Source organism: Lithobates pipiens, unplaced genomic scaffold (genome assembly GCF_037356315.1).
Source record: "Lithobates pipiens isolate NorthernLeopardFrog02 unplaced genomic scaffold, aLitPip1_a1.2 Scaffold_28, whole genome shotgun sequence".
NCBI classification, from domain to species: domain Eukaryota; kingdom Metazoa; phylum Chordata; class Amphibia; order Anura; family Ranidae; genus Lithobates; species Lithobates pipiens.
In genome coordinates this window covers 124,334,453-124,351,389 of record NW_027507789.1, presented here as the reverse complement: position 1 = coordinate 124,351,389, position 16,937 = coordinate 124,334,453, and the positions used below count along the sequence as shown (strand labels likewise).

At 41.4% G+C, this 16,937-nt stretch overlaps 1 protein-coding gene across 1 annotated transcript in view; it reads right to left on the bottom strand.

Moving 5' to 3' along the window:
* The window catches only part of KCNH4 (potassium voltage-gated channel subfamily H member 4), a 591,120-nt gene that overhangs the window by 213,985 nt on the left and 360,198 nt on the right, over window positions 1-16,937 (bottom strand). The window contains exons 8-9 of the mRNA XM_077459579.1: window positions 7,307-7,501; window positions 5,783-5,982 (exon numbers count right to left, since the gene is read on the bottom strand). Coding sequence (XP_077315705.1) covers window positions 5,783-5,982; window positions 7,307-7,501 — 395 coding nt within the window. The remainder of the gene's footprint in view (window positions 1-5,782; window positions 5,983-7,306; window positions 7,502-16,937) is intronic.

Sequence of the window (16,937 nt, the reverse complement as noted above, 5' to 3'; positions counted from 1 at the left end):
TCTGTGTGTGACCTGTGTGCCTGTGACCTGTTTTAAGAAGAGTGGGGGCTGAAGTCCACTCTTTGCTGACGTCACAGAAGTCGGTCCAATCTTCACGTCATCACAACCACGGAGTGGGGATCTGCCAGATCCCTAGACCTACACCCGGCTCAGCCTCTCAGCAAGCTGCTGAGAGGCTGAGCCAGGCACCCCTTGCCCCCTCCACAGCCCAGTGCTCCAGTGAACGAGGAGGGGGCAGAGCAGAGAGCTGTGACTGACAGTCTGCAGCTCTCTGCTCCAGGATCTGTGAGAGCCAAGTGATTGGCAATGTTTGATCGCTCGGTTCTCAGTATAGAAGCCAATGCTGCATCCACCTAGGTAAGTGAATCTTAAAAAGAAACAACATACTTCTCTTTTAATTAAGCTTTGACAATAAGGCCTGGTTCACACTGGTGCCACATACACTCTGACTTTGGGAGCACATTTCGCATGACGTGTATAAATCAGTGGTTCCTGCACTACTTTAATCCGACATGGTAATGATTTCAGCCCATTGATTTGAATGTAAGTCGAGTCGGCAGTCCCACCTAAAATCCATATCAGACCCTTATCCGAGCACGCAGCTTGGCAGGTCAGGAAAGGGAGGGAATGAGTGAGTGTGCCCCCCTCCCAAACCATGCTAGGCCACATGGCCTCAACATGGGGGAGTGGGTGCTTTGGGGCAGGGGGGCTCTATGCCCCCATCCCAAAGTGCCTTGTACCCATGTTTTTGGGGACAAAAACCTCTTTCTGACAACCCTGGGAGGTGGTCTGTGGGCAAGGGGCTTATTGGAATCTGGAAGCCCCCTTCAATAAGGGGGGCCCCAGATCCTGGCCTCCTCATGTGAATGAGTAGAGGGTACATTGTACCCCTACTCATTCATCCAAAAAAAAGTATCACAAATGAATAAAAACAGTATACAGGTTTTTGACAAAGTCCTTTATTAGAAATGAAGAATGTCCCCCGTCATAGCTCAAACCCATCTTCTTTCTTCTGTGATGTGTTCTCCCTCCGGTTCTTCTCCCTCCGTTGATATCTTCTTCCTCCAGTTCTTCTCCCTTCACTGATGCCTTCTTCCTCTGGTTCTTGCTCCGGTTCTTCTCCCTCTGCTGTCTTCGACCTCTGATGCCGTGTACACACGACCAGACTTTTTCGACAGCAAAGTTCAGACGGAACAAATCAGCCGGACAATTCGATTGTGTGTGGGCTTCATCAGACCTTTTCTGTCGAAAAATCTGATGGACTTTAGAAATAGAAATGTTTTAAATCTTTCCACCGGAACTTCGCCGGAGCCAGTTCCTATCGAGAAAACCGCTCGTCTGTATGCAGGTCCGACTGACCAACAACGACGCAAGGGCAGCTATTGGCTACTGGCTATTGAACTTCCTTTTTCTAGTCCTGTCGTACATCATCACATTAAACGATCGGACTTGGTGTGATCGTGTGTAGGCAAATCTGTTTCAGGGGAACTCCGTGGAAAAGTCTGTCAGAGTTCATTCCAACTGAAAGTCCGGTCGTGTGTACACGGCATGATTCTTTTGTCAGGGCAGAATATTGAACTCTGCACTCGGCCATTCTGAGTCTGCAGTCAGAAGGCAGCAGCAGACATCTTTTTATACCCACCCAAGTCTTGCATTCCAACAGTTTTTAGCAGTAAACTCAGCTTATATAGTGCACAACAATATTTTCATGTTGAATTTTAAAAGCAGCGGAGATCCTGCAGATCTGACAGATTTGCTAATTCTTTTAGATATAGGTTTCCTTACTCATTATACTAAAGTTTTACAACCCCCTCTGTGACTAGCAACCCCCCCCCCCTCCATTCCATAGCTCTCCCTCTGTCTTATCTCGCTAACTCTTCTGTTATCTTTATTGCCATTGATTTGTATAAGGTATTTTTATTTTTTTTACATTCTGCTTAAAAGCTTGTCCTGAAAAATTGTATGTTAGTGCAAATAAAAAAAGTATCACGGACAGTACTCAATTTTCTCTGTCACAATTGCACTAATACGGCTACAATCACATTAAGTACTAATGCTTTTGAAATTCAACATGAAAAGAGTGTGACGGATTTGAAAATACAGTATTTCACTATTTAAGCTCAGTTTAGTGCTAAAGATAAGTGTGAAATGCAAGACTTGGATGGGTGTAAAAAGATGTCCTCTGCCACCTTCTGACTGCAGGCTTAGTATGACCGAGTGCGGGGAGTAGCAACATGGCCGCTGGTTGACGAATTTGACATGCAGTGTCCTGACGTCAGCGATGACGCACTGCACATACACAGATGATGTAGTATGCATGCGCATTGCGTGTGGTTTTCTGCAACAGCTAATTCCAGGACACCGGTTCTTCTCCCTCCGCTGCCTTCTTTCTCTGGTTCTTCTGCCAGTTCCTCTCCCTTTCCTGTCATCTTCCTCTGGTTCTTCTGACAGTTCTTTTCCCTCTACTGATGTCTTCTCCAGATGCTAGCTCCTGCTGTTGTGTTAGCTCTGGTGTGTGCCATTTTTTTATAGCCATGGGGCGTGGCCATCATGTGATCTCATCTGGAGAATCCCCGTCCCCTTGTGATATCACCGCTTCATCATGCCCCATGCAGTAACGCCACAAGGGGGCTGGGTCTCCAGATGACAAGACCAGATGGCCACGCCCCATGGCTATATAAGGTATGACAAAGCACCCCCCACCACGTTGAAGGCATGTGGCCTGGTATGGTTCAGGAGGGAGCAGGGTCACTTGCTTGCCCCACCTCCCTTTCCTGACCTGCCAGGCTGCACGCTTGGATAAGGGTCTGATATGGAATGGGGGGGCCCTATGTAATTTTTTTTATTTTGGCGTGGGGGTTTTCCTTAAGATCCATACCAGACCAAAGGGTCTGGTATGGTATTGGGGGGGACCCGATGCTGTTTTTTTTATATTTTTTATTTTGACGTGCGGTTCCCCCCTCAAGATTCATGCTAGAATCAAAGGGCCTGGTATGGTTGGAGCAAAGTTGGATCCCATTCATTGAAGTCGCATGGAAGTCGGACATGAAGTCATAGGGCAAAGTCGGATCGGAAGTCGTCCGACTTCCATGTCAGAGCATTGTGAACCCACCCTAAAACCTAGAAATTATTTGGTTACTATGCACAGCTGCACCAGATTCTGTGTGCACCAGTTTTAGTAAATCTACCTCACAGTAATGTATACATAAATACCTTATTACATTGTTGTTGCAAGCAGTGCAAGAATTTAAATTGCAATTCCTGTACATGAGAGCTCAGATTAGTCGGCGTACTGTTCTTTCACTGACCAGTCACAGGCTGATGGAGGAACATGACCTGTAATTGCCGCAGAAAAAAGTAAAGTTTTCTGTCCTGACAGACATGGCTATGCTATGTGACTGAGCCATGTAGATATGATTGCATGGACAGAACAAAAAATTCTTAAGATAAGACAGATGTCGGTTCGTTCAAATTTAAAGTGATTCTAAAGGCTATATTTTTCTAAAAATGAATAGGATTTTATACTTATCTGCTCTGTGCAATGTTATTGCACAAAGAAATCACATGCCTTCTCTTTATTCACCATGTTGTGCATTGCCTCTGTAATACTGTAGAATTGGTGACCTATTGTTGTGGATTTTATAAATATTTTTATGTAAAAATTAAGCTGTATCTTTTTTTAATATATTTGTGTTGTGACAAATTGAAATTCCCTATTTTTTAACCCCCATTTAAATGATGGTGTCCATACACTAGACGAAAAATCTTTTGAAAACCTGTGAATTGGACAGTTTGTTTTTCAACCAGTTAATGGGCACAAATTGAAAATCGGTTGTGACGTTTTTGACTCAAAAAATCGAGGGAAAAGTTTGGAAAAATTCTGCAGACCAGGCAATAAATTGAAAAGTTAATGTGTTTCTCACCCATTAAAAATGGAACTGTTGGTACTGCACATATGTGACCGAAAAGCAAAAAACAAACGAAAAAAATATTAATTTAAGTCCATTGAACGATTTATCATTAGAAATTCATACATTACATGATGGCAATATTGTTTGCTCTCAGGACAGTGTGTTCGTTTTTCTAAAACGTTTTTTTGACTGGTGAATGGCTAGCATTAGAGGTTGGAACACCACATGGCCTCAAACTTTTAAACTCAACCACAACTCCAACCCCCATGAGGACAAAGCATGTCACATCAAAAGGTGGGTGTGCCCAAATGGATAAGTGGGAGGTTCTTAAAGTAAGGCACAGTGTAAAGGGATTCGTAGTGGACAACGCAGAGAATGCAGGGGTCAAAAGTGCAGAATTCACAGAATGCAGGGGTCAGGAGTAAGTGATGCAGAGTCCAGGGGTCCGGAGTAAGTGATGCTCAGACCACTGTACAGAATGCAGCCAATAGTTGCCCCATCCATCCAGTACAAACCCCTCTTCCCAAGCCTCCGCAGCTCAGATCCTACTCAGCAGCCCCAATTCCCCCTTCACCTCCTGTAAAGATCAAACCCCATAGTCCCGAGGCCTTGTTCCCTTGGGACAAATTGTGCCCTGTGCAGGACCATGTTTGCCCACATAGGGATGCACATGTGTTCTGAGGTTGTACACCAGCACTGATGTCACACTGGGAGCAGCAGTTGTGTCCATGTAGCCCCTCTGTCTGAATAGATAACAATTGGACTTCCAGTACAGGGATGCACGGAACACGTGAACATTCATGTGCTGGTAAAACACTGCCCTTCACAAGGCACAGATACTGTGTAATTGCCCAGTGTCAATCTCCCAGTTCTCCCCCTCTGTAGAAACCATTCCCTCCCAGCCTCCTGTAAAATAAAAATTTTCACCTAGCTAGTTATTTTTTTCTATAAGAAACAGCTGAATGATGTACACTAGGTCACATACTGCAAAGTCTTATTGTGCATAGGGCTTGCTCCCAGCTCTTCTACTGCGTGAAAAGCTAGCCTTTTAATTCTGATGCCACAATACAAACTTGAGCAGGAGGAGGGTGATGTCAGATCACTCCACCCTCTTCTGTCCACCAAAGCCCATAATTTGCAGACAGCACTAGGTGGTCAAAGGAAATTCTGGCCATACCGCCACCTCCTGGATTGATTATCACACCTCATCTACCTCATTACCTGCCCCCTCCTCTGCTTTTATGAGGATACACAGGACAGGGAGGGTTATGTGCACACCAGGAGAGTAGCGTTGTCACTTGTAGATACAGGAATCAGGCCCCCAGGTAACAGTGAGCGGCAATCAAGGGGCTGGCGCCAGAGGTGGTGGAACTCTGTTCCACCACGTTATGGCTGAAATATAAGCCCTGGAACACTGTTGTGATGAATAACTTTCATCCATGTCCATAGACAATAATGACAACAACAAACTGTAAACTTCATAATCACATGGCTAAGAAAAAGAAAACATTTCATCTGACTGTAATAAATGAAACATGTTCAAAACCAGTGTACATACTCTTTTATATATCAACAAGGCTGAATCTTAAGCTCCATACACACTATCAGGTTTTCTGCTGATTTTTTCCTTCAGATTTACCAAAACCATATAATATGAGGTGAAACCTCAGGAGTTTCAATTTGTATGCAATCAGGCAGGCCCTTGCACTACACGTTTTTTGTAAATCTGAAGACAAAAATCAGCAGAAAAGCAGATAGTGTTTATGGGGCTTTAGTTTAAAACAAAAATAACCTATAGCAAAATTTTTTGTTTAATTGTCCATAATTACTGTATGTAATTTATCATGGTTTCATCCCTAAAGACCTCTTACCTCATTGGCATCAATACCATTGTTGACAGACCATGTGGTCTGAAAATACTCCAACGTACGCTGTTTGAGCTGTTGAGGAAGGCGATGAACACGGATAAAATCCTTGAGGTCCTTCATGCGGGTGTGATACAGGGAACGTCGGGAGTACATACGTTGAATTATGGCTGTTACATTACCAAAAACTACAGCATGCATCAGAGCTGCAACAGTATGGAAAAAAAACAAAACATAAAAGGTATTAGTATCCCTGTTTATACCATGTTGTGTTTGGACAAAGCAAAAGTGATAAATCGACCAATTTGTAAAGCAATTAAAGTTAACCAAATGAAGATGTAAAGAGATGTAAGGTGAAAAGCACAACAAAGAATGGCTTCCTATAGTTATCTGCAGCTGTGAATCTTTCTGCCTTTATTCTTTAGTACAAGCCGTTTTCAATCTATGAAAGTCACCAATGAATGAGAGAAAATATATCACTGTTTTTTAGATAACACCAAAATCAATTCAGCGGTTTTACTAATAAATACTTGGGAAATAAACACATAATACATTAAGCTTCCCACATACCAGCAAGCTGTAAAAACATGAACTGGTCAACTTGTTTGAAGAGCATATAAAGAATTTAAATCTGTATTCCACAAGATGGGACAACGGTTTTCTTAAAAAATTATCAAGAGGTTTAGGATAGAGTTGGACAATACTAAAGATGAAGTAGAAAACTGATTTAATGGTAACCTATACTGTAATTGTTAGGGCCTTGTCACATGGGCATTCCAAACAGGGCCGTCTGTCAGTTTTTCAGGCAGGCCTGATCAGAAGCTCCATGCAACTCTATGGGCAGGCAAATGTAAATGGACTTGTGTCTGTTTACAGTGGCCTACTTCCGAGTCCATCCAAGTCCGGAAAAAAAAGTAGAAAAGGACTAAATCCTTTTCACAGGCCTGCCCACGTCTGCCGGACACAAACTAAATGAACACAGGTGTCAAAAACTGATGTGTCTCTTTTGGCTCTGGTTCAACAAGAGATATGCTTTCAGATCTCCTGTTGATCAGAGCAGATACCATGCCCTTATGATGTATCTCCAGTCAAAACTAGTTCTGTATAGAGTAGAGATAATGTTCCTCTCACTTCAAGTTATGGTTACAATGTTGTCACTAAAACAGGAAGTAATATACAAAATTCAACAAGGACAGCACTTTTTAGACATTTTTTAGTAGAGTAGGTGGAGGCTAGAACCCTTATCAGCTTTTTATTGCTGTCCTAGATTCAGATTTTCCCTTACTTTCTGTATAGGGCAAATTTCTCCAATAAAGCCTTGGATAGCAACTAAAGCATGACAAAAGATCTAACCCTTCTCCACTCTAACCAATAAATAAAGGTTTACATCAGAGTTAAGCTTTAGGAGCTATGCATTAGTTGGCTAGCAGGGGTGTTGATTGGCACCCCAGAATTAAGTAGCTGGGGCACACAATACCTAAGCAGTGTTAATTTTGAAAATATTGAGACTACAGCCTGGGCAAGTCTTACCTCCTATTAACATAGTGCAGATGGAAAAGATCTTCTCAGCATCTGTATTTGCACAGACATTACCAAAACCCACGCTGGTCAAGCTGCTGAGGGTAAAGTAGAGGGATGCTATATAAGCACTACGAATAGAGGGTCCACCAACAGAATTATTGATGTAGGGTACTTCAAGTCGCTTTCCAAGTTCATGAAGCCAGCCTGTGTGGATAGAATGATCAAGCGTTTAAATTTAATGTGCACGTTGTAAAATATCAGTTATATGCCATATGTGCAATATGTTCAACAGAGTTTAAAGAACAACTATTCCAAAAAAGATTAGTTGAACAGAGAAATAAAAGTTGCCAGTGGCAACTCACCTCAATGATCCCCCATGTTCAATGAAATGTATGCCCTATAAAGTTTTGCATTATCTGTATGCAAATGTACAAAAATAACACCATTCTAGACAAATGCACACAGTGACTGTCTGCATGTACAAAGGCTCTTTGGGATATGCCTTCTCCTCTTCAGGCATTTTCTCCATGTATTTTTGTGCTGAACTGCAACAAGGTTGATGCTTTATGTGAGTTGCAACGTATGTGTTTTTATATTACCTGTGTCCAGCATACACATTCATGGGCTTTTTATGCGCTGCACACATCATAATACAAGCACTGTGATACACTTTATACTTTATTTTATTGTGTAGTTGAAACTATCAGGACAAACCCAGAAGCCATTGTCCCTCAGATTATAAAATGGATAGAAAAACTTTGGAGTGACATAAAAGTATTTTCCTACAGTCTTAGAAACCATGATGATTTACAGAATGGTATAATCTAACAATAAATTGAAACCATGTTAGATACTAGAATTTCTACAAAAAAATATCTCAGGAAAGCTCCTTTCTATCGCTGGATTACCTTTAAATGTAGTGTATTCTAATTTCAGAACACTGTTTAAATAAAGCAAAAATAGGATTTGTTTAAATTGAGTGAAACAAAAATTCTTACACTATCAACAACAAAAAATGGACACTGGCAAAAAAAAAAAAAAAAAAACAGTTGTCTAGCACAGTAAACTTGCCACAATCTTTTTGCCTCAGTTTGGTAGCAAAGTAGTACGGAGGGCAAATCTAAAATAGGGGGGGGCCTGTGTCCCCCAATAGGAGATAGAGGAATTTAAAGTGTGTTCAAAAATTCTATTTTCTTTCTCATTAATTGAAGGACACAGGAATTCTTATACTGCGTACAAAAGGTTGGAATTTCCGACAATCAAACTGTGGATTTATTTCCGACATATGTTGGCTGAAACTTGTCTTACATACACACGGTCGCATAAATGTTTTTGGAAATTCTGATCGGCAAGAACGTGCTGACATACAACACGTACGACGAGACTAGTAAAAGGAAGTTCAATAGCCAGTGCGCAACCCTTTGGGCCCCTTCTGCTAATCTCCTGTTTATCTCGTGTTAGTAGAAGTTTGCTGAGAGATGATTCGTGGTTTTCAGCCTCGTGCTTTTCAGATCATTACTGCTCTTCAGTTTGTGTTTGTGGCTTTGTATCTGTTTTTAAGTGTATTCTTTTATAGTTCGTATCTGTTTTTCAGTGCGTTCTTGTCCACTTGTTTCTGATTTTCAGGTCGCTCTTCTGCATTCTGTTAGTTCGTTCTGACCATCAAACCGTTTTCTAGCCATGTTGCAGGTACGTACTCATCGTAGAGTTCGTGCTATGCGGGGGATTGGTGTTGGGGTTCTTATTTTGACCCAAGCCCAGTCCATGAACAGGGCGGGGAGGAGTTCATGGACGAAGAATTGGTTACTCCAGCATGACCAATTCTCACACCTGCCTTTGTTGCGGGAGATCCGTGAGAATAATCCTGATGATTTCAGGAATTATCTCTGGATGACGGACCCTGTTTTTCACCATTTGTTGGCTTTGCTGTCCCCCTATATTACGAAGCAGGAAAGATGCATGTAGCAAGCCATCTTTCATGAGCAGAGGCTGGTCGCCACCTTGCGATACTTGGCGATGGGAAGAAGTCTGCAGGACATCAAGTTCTCAACAGGCATCTCCCCCCAGGCTCTGGGAATCATTATTCCAGAGACCTGTTCTGCCATCATTCAGGTCCTGCAGAAGGACTATATTAGGGTAAGTTTTCTCCTTTAACATCACATTCTATTTATTTAATGTTTGCTAATGTATTGTATTTTTTTCATTATTCCATAATTACCATGACTGTAATATGCTGTGAATGTCCCCTTTGTCCTCATGCATGCTGGAAGTTTTTAAAGTTCCTTTTTTGTCCTTCATGCATATTTGCCTTCACTAACCTCCCCAGCATGCTATCCTGGGCCCATACACACCTATCCTAGTCACTTAACAAAGTATTTTGTCAGCTCCTTTACCCTAAACACCCCCTAAAATGTGTACAAATATAATTTTTGTCCTTAAATTCAGGCAAGAGGCTTTTTTTGGGGGTCCCAAACTCATTTGGAACCCTCCCTCCCCCCCCAACTGCTAAGTCAAACGATACCAAACCTCTATCTGCTGACTTTGCCAAACCCATACACACTACACCTACCTCTTTTGTGTTCATATTTATGGATGAATTCACCAAAGCATGTAGTGCAAGGGCCCGCCTGAATACTTTCAAATGGTACTGTTTCAAGTTTAGGTCTCCTATTAACTTGATAGGTTATTGCAGAATGTAAAATTGTGCTTCAATTTGTACAGTGTGTATTCATATTTTTGTATTATGACACTTCCTACCTGTCCCTTGGGCTGCCAATAGTGTAAGTAAGAAGGGGCTGGCCAAAGTAACACACATTATGTATGCATTCAGCTCTCAATGAAGTGGAGAGGGTTACCTGTCCAAAACATCTACCCCCCCTAAATTTTTTAAATGGGCCATAGAGGGGGTGAGGAATCTGAAAAGTGGACCTTTTACTTTTGTCTTTAAATGCTCCTTAAAATAAATGTTATACTGATTTTGGCCAAGAATGTTTGTGTCTAATAAAAGTACTAATTTTTCTTCTTGTTTCACTCCACAGTTTCCTTCAATGCCACAGGAATGGCAGACTGTGGCATCCCACTTTGCCCAGCGGTGGGACTTTTCCAACTGCAGAGGGGTAATTTATGGGAAAGACGTCCACATCATGCCAGCCCCCAACTCTGGGTCATACTATTACAGCTATAAGAGGTTTAATAGCATTGTGATGTTGGCGGTGGTGTCGGCGACATACGAGTTTCTCTATGTGGACATGGGGAAGAATGGCCGGATGTCGGATGGTGGAGTCAGACCGAGTTCTACAGATGGCTCCAGAGTGGTGGCTTGGGATTGCCACCTGCAGAAGACAACGTGGCTGGTCATCCGTTTGTCTTTGTTGCTGATGAAGCATTTGGGCTTGGTGAACACCTGATGCGGCCATTCCCCATGAGGACCTTCACCCCGGACCAGAGGGTTTTTAACTACCGGCTGGCTAGAGCCAGAAGTGTGGTGGAGAATGCTTTCGGCATAATGGCCAGCCGATTCTGCCTATTCCTGACGCCAATTCACATGGCGGAATACAAAATAAACCATATCGTATTTGCATGCTGCATTATGCACAACTTTCTAAGGAGAAATGCTTCGAACTATGTGGCCTCAGTTGGACCTGAGACAGGATTGCCAGATCAGTTAACCCTGATGGTGCTTGAAGCTGGCCATCCTGCCTTGCCCCCTCAAAGCGACTGCGAAGTCACTCAAAAATATCTGGAATACTTTGCGGGTAGGCGGGCCATTGATATCTCAGCAAATATGTGAGAAACATTTTTAAAATAAATTTTTTGCTTAAACTAAAATAATATTTCATTTGATTTACTGCTTGTGTTTCTTTTAGCTGTCTCCTAGGTTCTCCAATGGGCTTTTCTTTTTGGCCATTTTCTTCAATAGTGCAAACATAATTTATTTGATACATGAGGTGATAATCTCTTCTTCAGCTAACTATTATGTTGTGGGTCTGCTACACACACACACCTTGTTTTTATTTTAATGTATGTAATGCATTAATGCTAAAAAAAAACACATTCTTTTCAGCACCATGAATTATTAATTGTTTTGAGTCCCGAAAATGGCCTGATTGTGGCAAATTTTAGAGCACTGTGGGAGTTATTTACTAAAGGCAAATCTACTTTGCACTACAAGTGCACTACAAGTGCACTGCAAGTGCACTTGAAACGGCACTGAAAGTGCACTTGTAGTGTAAAGTGGAGTTGCCTTTAGTAAATAACCCCCATTGTCACCGTAAACACGAACTTACTCCAAAAACTGGTATTGAGCATTGAAAGAAGACGGCACACATTGTTGAGTATATAACATTTTACTCAAAGCACATTCACATGTGCATTAGAAAAGGGGTTTTGAACAAACCAACATATTTGTTGTATAACATTTTTAGGTTTGACAGTACAAATAGCCTTTTTTGGGTTAAACAGGCATGTTTAAAACCATAAAACATGCACAACTCAGGAAGTTCAACTTTGATAAAGTGAAGGCAATATCAGACATTAGTATGTCCAAACTGTGTTGATATTGCCGTCATCAGATGGGGTGATGTCACCCCTGTAAAAGTAAAATTTTGAAGATGCACACAAATTGGGGGGGGCAAAATGTGGATTTCCCTCCTGATCCCATGCCTAATGTCAACATGTGCTAGCTCCCATCATGGGGGATCAATGGATACGCGTACATTGATATCCTGTGATGGCAGATAACACATGTTGACACATTAGGGGTTATTTACAAAAGGCGAATTCACTTTGCACTGCAAGTGCACTTGAAAGTGCACTTAAAGTACACTTGGAAGTGCAGTCACGGTAAATCTAAGGGGTAAATTTGAAATGAGTGGAAGCTTTGCTGATTTTACCATCCAATTATGTGCAAGCTAAAATGCTGTTTTTTATTTTCCTTGCATGTCCCCCCCGGATCTACAGGGACTTTACTTCCAAGTACACTTGCAGTGCAAAGTGAATTTTCCTTTAGTAAATAATCCCCATTGTGTGAATATTCAAAATTTGGCTTTTAAAATACTTTAAAACTTGATTTAAAAGAAACATTTACACAACAAAACGGTACAATTTTTGTGTGTTTTAGATTCTGCCTAAAACATCATTGATGTTCTTCATTGTTCTTTGAACATCATTGATGTTTTCCTTTATCAGTTCTAAATCACGATTGCACATCATGATCTCCCCGACATGAGCACTTGCACTGGTGAAATTAGATTCTTTCTCCACAACATCCACATCACCTAAAAAAAAAAAAAACACACCATGTATTATAAATATGAGGGCATACATCTATTACCTGAAGCTGTGGTCTCAGACACTCACCTGTTGTGGTCACTATTTCACCCACTTCATAAACCTCTCCTTCCTCCACATCCTGAGGTTGTGGTGTGGTGATTTCCCCTTCTCTTTGAGGTTGGGGGTCCCTGGTGTCCTCTGATGTCCCGAGTCTTTTCTCCCCTATGTGAATTAAAAAATAGGTATACTTAGCACACAGATATTTGAGGACAGAATTAGGAATATGAAACATTGCTTGGAAGTGACATACAATTGTCTGTTTTGGCAGAGTTTCAAGCTGAAGACATTATTTTTATTCCTTTCTAAAGCTAGAATACTTACCTGTTTTGTGCAAGTTTCACACATGGAGACACCCCTAATATTCACTGGAGCACCTGTGTGGTACACCCTAAAAAGGGTGTTCTGGTGTCCCACACTAGTGCTCCTGCATCCAGATGTGTAAACAGCTTTTGAGCGTCCTCTCCTTACACTGAATCAAGTTTGCATTTCATTCTAGTTACAAAGCCATCTAGACAACAAACTTCTTTTAAGACAAATAGGCATAAACAAATGTAGTTAACCTGCATCTGCCAAAAACATTGTATTAGTAAAGAAAAGCACATGGAACAGCACGAACGTAAGAATAATAATACAAACACACAACAAAATACTTTTTTGCAGCACTCTCTAGATTCTTCTGTACTGATCTGACTCCCTCAATTTGAGGTCTGACCATCGTTTTCTCAGTTGATCCTTGAATTGCCATACCCCAAAATTATTTTGCAGACTTTTCACAACTTTAGCCATGATCTTGGCATTTCTCACACGTGGGTTTCTGTACGGTCCATATTTTCCATCATAGTCGACCCTCTTCAAGATGTCCACCATCTCCACCATCTCTAAAAGGACATAATTGAGGCCTTAAATCTCCTGGATCAGGATGTTTGTGGCTCCGGGCTTTTCGTCGTCCCCCTCATTGCTGCTCTCCTCTGCATGTACTTGCTCTTTCTTTGCCATGTGCTCTCCCACTGTGCCGAAAGAGAGGGGGCGGGGAATATACTAGAAAGAAGGTCAGGGCGGGCAGAAGTTTCACGCATGCAAAGTGTATATAAAGCGTAACACGCATGTATGATCAAAACGAGAAAAAATATTATGGCGATCACTATAAAAAAAAAATCAGGAGATCTTGACCAAAAAAAAAAGTAGATCACAATGAAAAAATAAAAACAAAAACATTATGTAGATCTGGCAACAAAAAAAAAAAAAAGATTATTCAGGAGATCACGAGAAATAAAGAAATCAGTTTGTCAGAACTCAGTGTGAATATCAGCAGCAAAACAACTTCATTATTCTAGTATTATAAAGAAGAAGAGAGTGTACTGCATTAAAAGATTAAAAACTTTGCAGCGTGACGAATGTGCTATCTCCATTTTGAACGCTAGTTTTACCAGATCAAGTGTTTCCGTCTCATAATTGATTCAGAGCATGCGTGGAATTTTGTGCGTAGGAATTGACTACACACGCTCGAAATTTACGACAATAGATTTTGTTGTCGGAAAATTTGAGATTCAGCTCTCAAATTTTTATTGTCAGAAAATCCGACTGAAAATGTCCAATGGAGCCTACAAACGGTCGGAATTTCCGACAACAAGCTCACATCGAACATTTGTTGTCAGAAATTCAGATCATGTGTATGCTGCATTAGACTGTTGAGTCATTCAAAAGTTGTCCAACAGAAGGGTGGGCAAGAGAGAAAAAAAGGCTAACAGACCCAGAAAAAAAAGACAACAACAAAAAACTGGGACTGCCTGCAGCTCAAAAGACCTCCCAAAGAACTCAACGCTGGCATCAAATGAGACCTAATATATATATGTAATAAATATGTATATTCGATCTCTGTTAACCACTTAAAGACCGCCTCCTGCACATATATGTTGGCAGAATGGCACAGCTGGGCACAATCACGTACCTGTATGTGACTCTTTAAGTGCCCAGACGTGGGTCGCGAGCCGAGCTCCATTACCATGGCCGCGGGACCCGATCGCCGCTGGTGTCCCGTGATCGGGTCACAGAGCTGAAGAACGAGGAAAGGTCTGTGTAAACAAACCTCTCCCCGTGCTTCCTACTGTGGCTGTCACCGATCATCTGTTACCTGTTATAGGGAAAGACGATCAGTGATGTTACATGCCAGGCCACGCCCCCTACAATAAAAAAAACACATAACGTCTCACATAACCCCTCCTCGCACCCTAGTGGTTAACTCCTTCACTGCCAGTGTCATTTACACAGGAATCAGTGCACTTAAATAGCACTGATTGCTATATAAATGACAATGGTCCCAAAAATGTGTCAAAAATGTCCGATGTGTTCGCCATAATGTCGCAGTCACAATAAAAATCACTGATCGCTGCCATTACTAGTAAAAAAAAAAAAAAAATGCTGCAAAACTATCCCCTATTTTGTAAACGCTATAACTTTTGCGCAAACCAATCAATAATCTCTAATTGTGATTTTTTTTAACAAAAATATGTAGAAGAATACGTATCGGCCTAAACTGAGGGGAAAAAAGTTTTTTTATATATTTTTTGGGGATATTTATTAAAGCAAAAAGTAAAAAATATTACATTTTTTTCAAAATTGTCGCTCTATTTTTGTTTATAGTGCAAAAAAAGCAGAGGTGATCAAATACCACCAAAAGAAAGCTCTATTTCTGGGGAAAAAAGGACGCCAATTTTGTTTGGGAGCCACGTCGCATGACCGCGCAATTGTCAGTTAAAGCGACGCAGTGCCGCATCTCAAAAAGGTGCTTGGTCCTTTGGCTGCAAATTGGTCCGGGGCTTAAGTGGTTAAGAATCCCTACTTTAATGCGTGACCTCTTGACTTTTGAACAGATATGTTTAAAGGGGGAATCATTGAAACACTCACTGTCATATCTATATGCCCTGCTAAATCTGGAGGTCAGGAAGTTTACATCTGGCATCCCCTGCTAGTGATGGAGGTCCAGGAACCCCTGGGACCTGTGATGTATCCTATAAGATTGCAGAGAGGTAGGTGGAGAGGTGATCTTCCTTCCGGTGCCGCGGCACCAGAATAGGAAGTGGGAGCTGGGTGCCTGTAAAAACAGGATAACCGCTCCTCCCCCAAAAATATTACATGCCAAATGTGGCATGTCAGGGGGTCACCAGTAGTTAACTGCTTGCCAACCAGCCGCCGCAGTTGTACTGTGGCAACATGGCTCAGCTGCGTGAATCGCCGCCATGTTACGTCGCTTCTTTTAGTGGCCTCCGGGGGCGTGCCACCTTTCACGGCCAGTGACATTTTTTTTATCTCTCCCCTACGTGCACCCGCTGCTCACCCCCAGAGCTGATGCGAGTGCCGGGCTCCCGTGATCACTCGTGACATGGCGAGAACCAGGATCTCTGTGTGTATCCCGGTTTTCTAAGAGTAGAAGAGACAGATCATACAAAGTATGAACACTGATCTATCTCTTCTCCTAGAAAGTTCCATCCCCCCTTCAGTTAGAACATGTAGCAGTGAACACAGTTAACCCCTTGATTAGACCCTAGTGTTAACCCCTTCACTGCCAGTAACATTTTTACAGTAATCAATGCATTTTTATAGCACTGATCAATGTATAAATGCCAATGGTTATAATGTCACAGTCATGATAAAAATTGCTGATATCCACCATTAAGAATGCTATAAATCTATCCTCTATTTTGTAGACGATATAACTTTTGCGCAAACCAATCAATATATGCTTATTGCGATTTTTATTTCCAAAAATATGTAGAGAAATACATATCAGCCTAAACTGAGAAAAAATTAGCTTTTTAAAAAAGAAATGGGGATATTTATTACAGCAAATAGAACAAAATATTGTGTTTATAGTGGAAAAGGAGAAACTGCTTTTTTTTCAAAATGTTTAGTTTTGTATAGTTAAAAAAAAAAAAAAACAGTTGAGTAATTGTCAGTCATGCTATCACTGCACTGAAAATTTAAAAATGGCTTGGAAAGGAAGGAGTACAGTATAAAATGCTGATGTTGAGGTGGTTAACATATCCGACATGAATCTACTAGTGCTTGTTGGCTGGCTGAAGATATTGTTGTTAGAAATTTGCTCATTTCTAATACTCAGTTATTTGTTACAACCTACATGGTTTGATCATTTTAGAGTTATATGACTCATGTGGATAAAGCTCAACTGTTGTTACATGATTATTTCATTCATTATTGTTTTAGTGTGACCAGGGGCGGACTGACAACTCATGGGGCCCCCGGGCAATAGGAGATTATCATCTTTAAAATCATATTTTTCCTTGACAAAGCT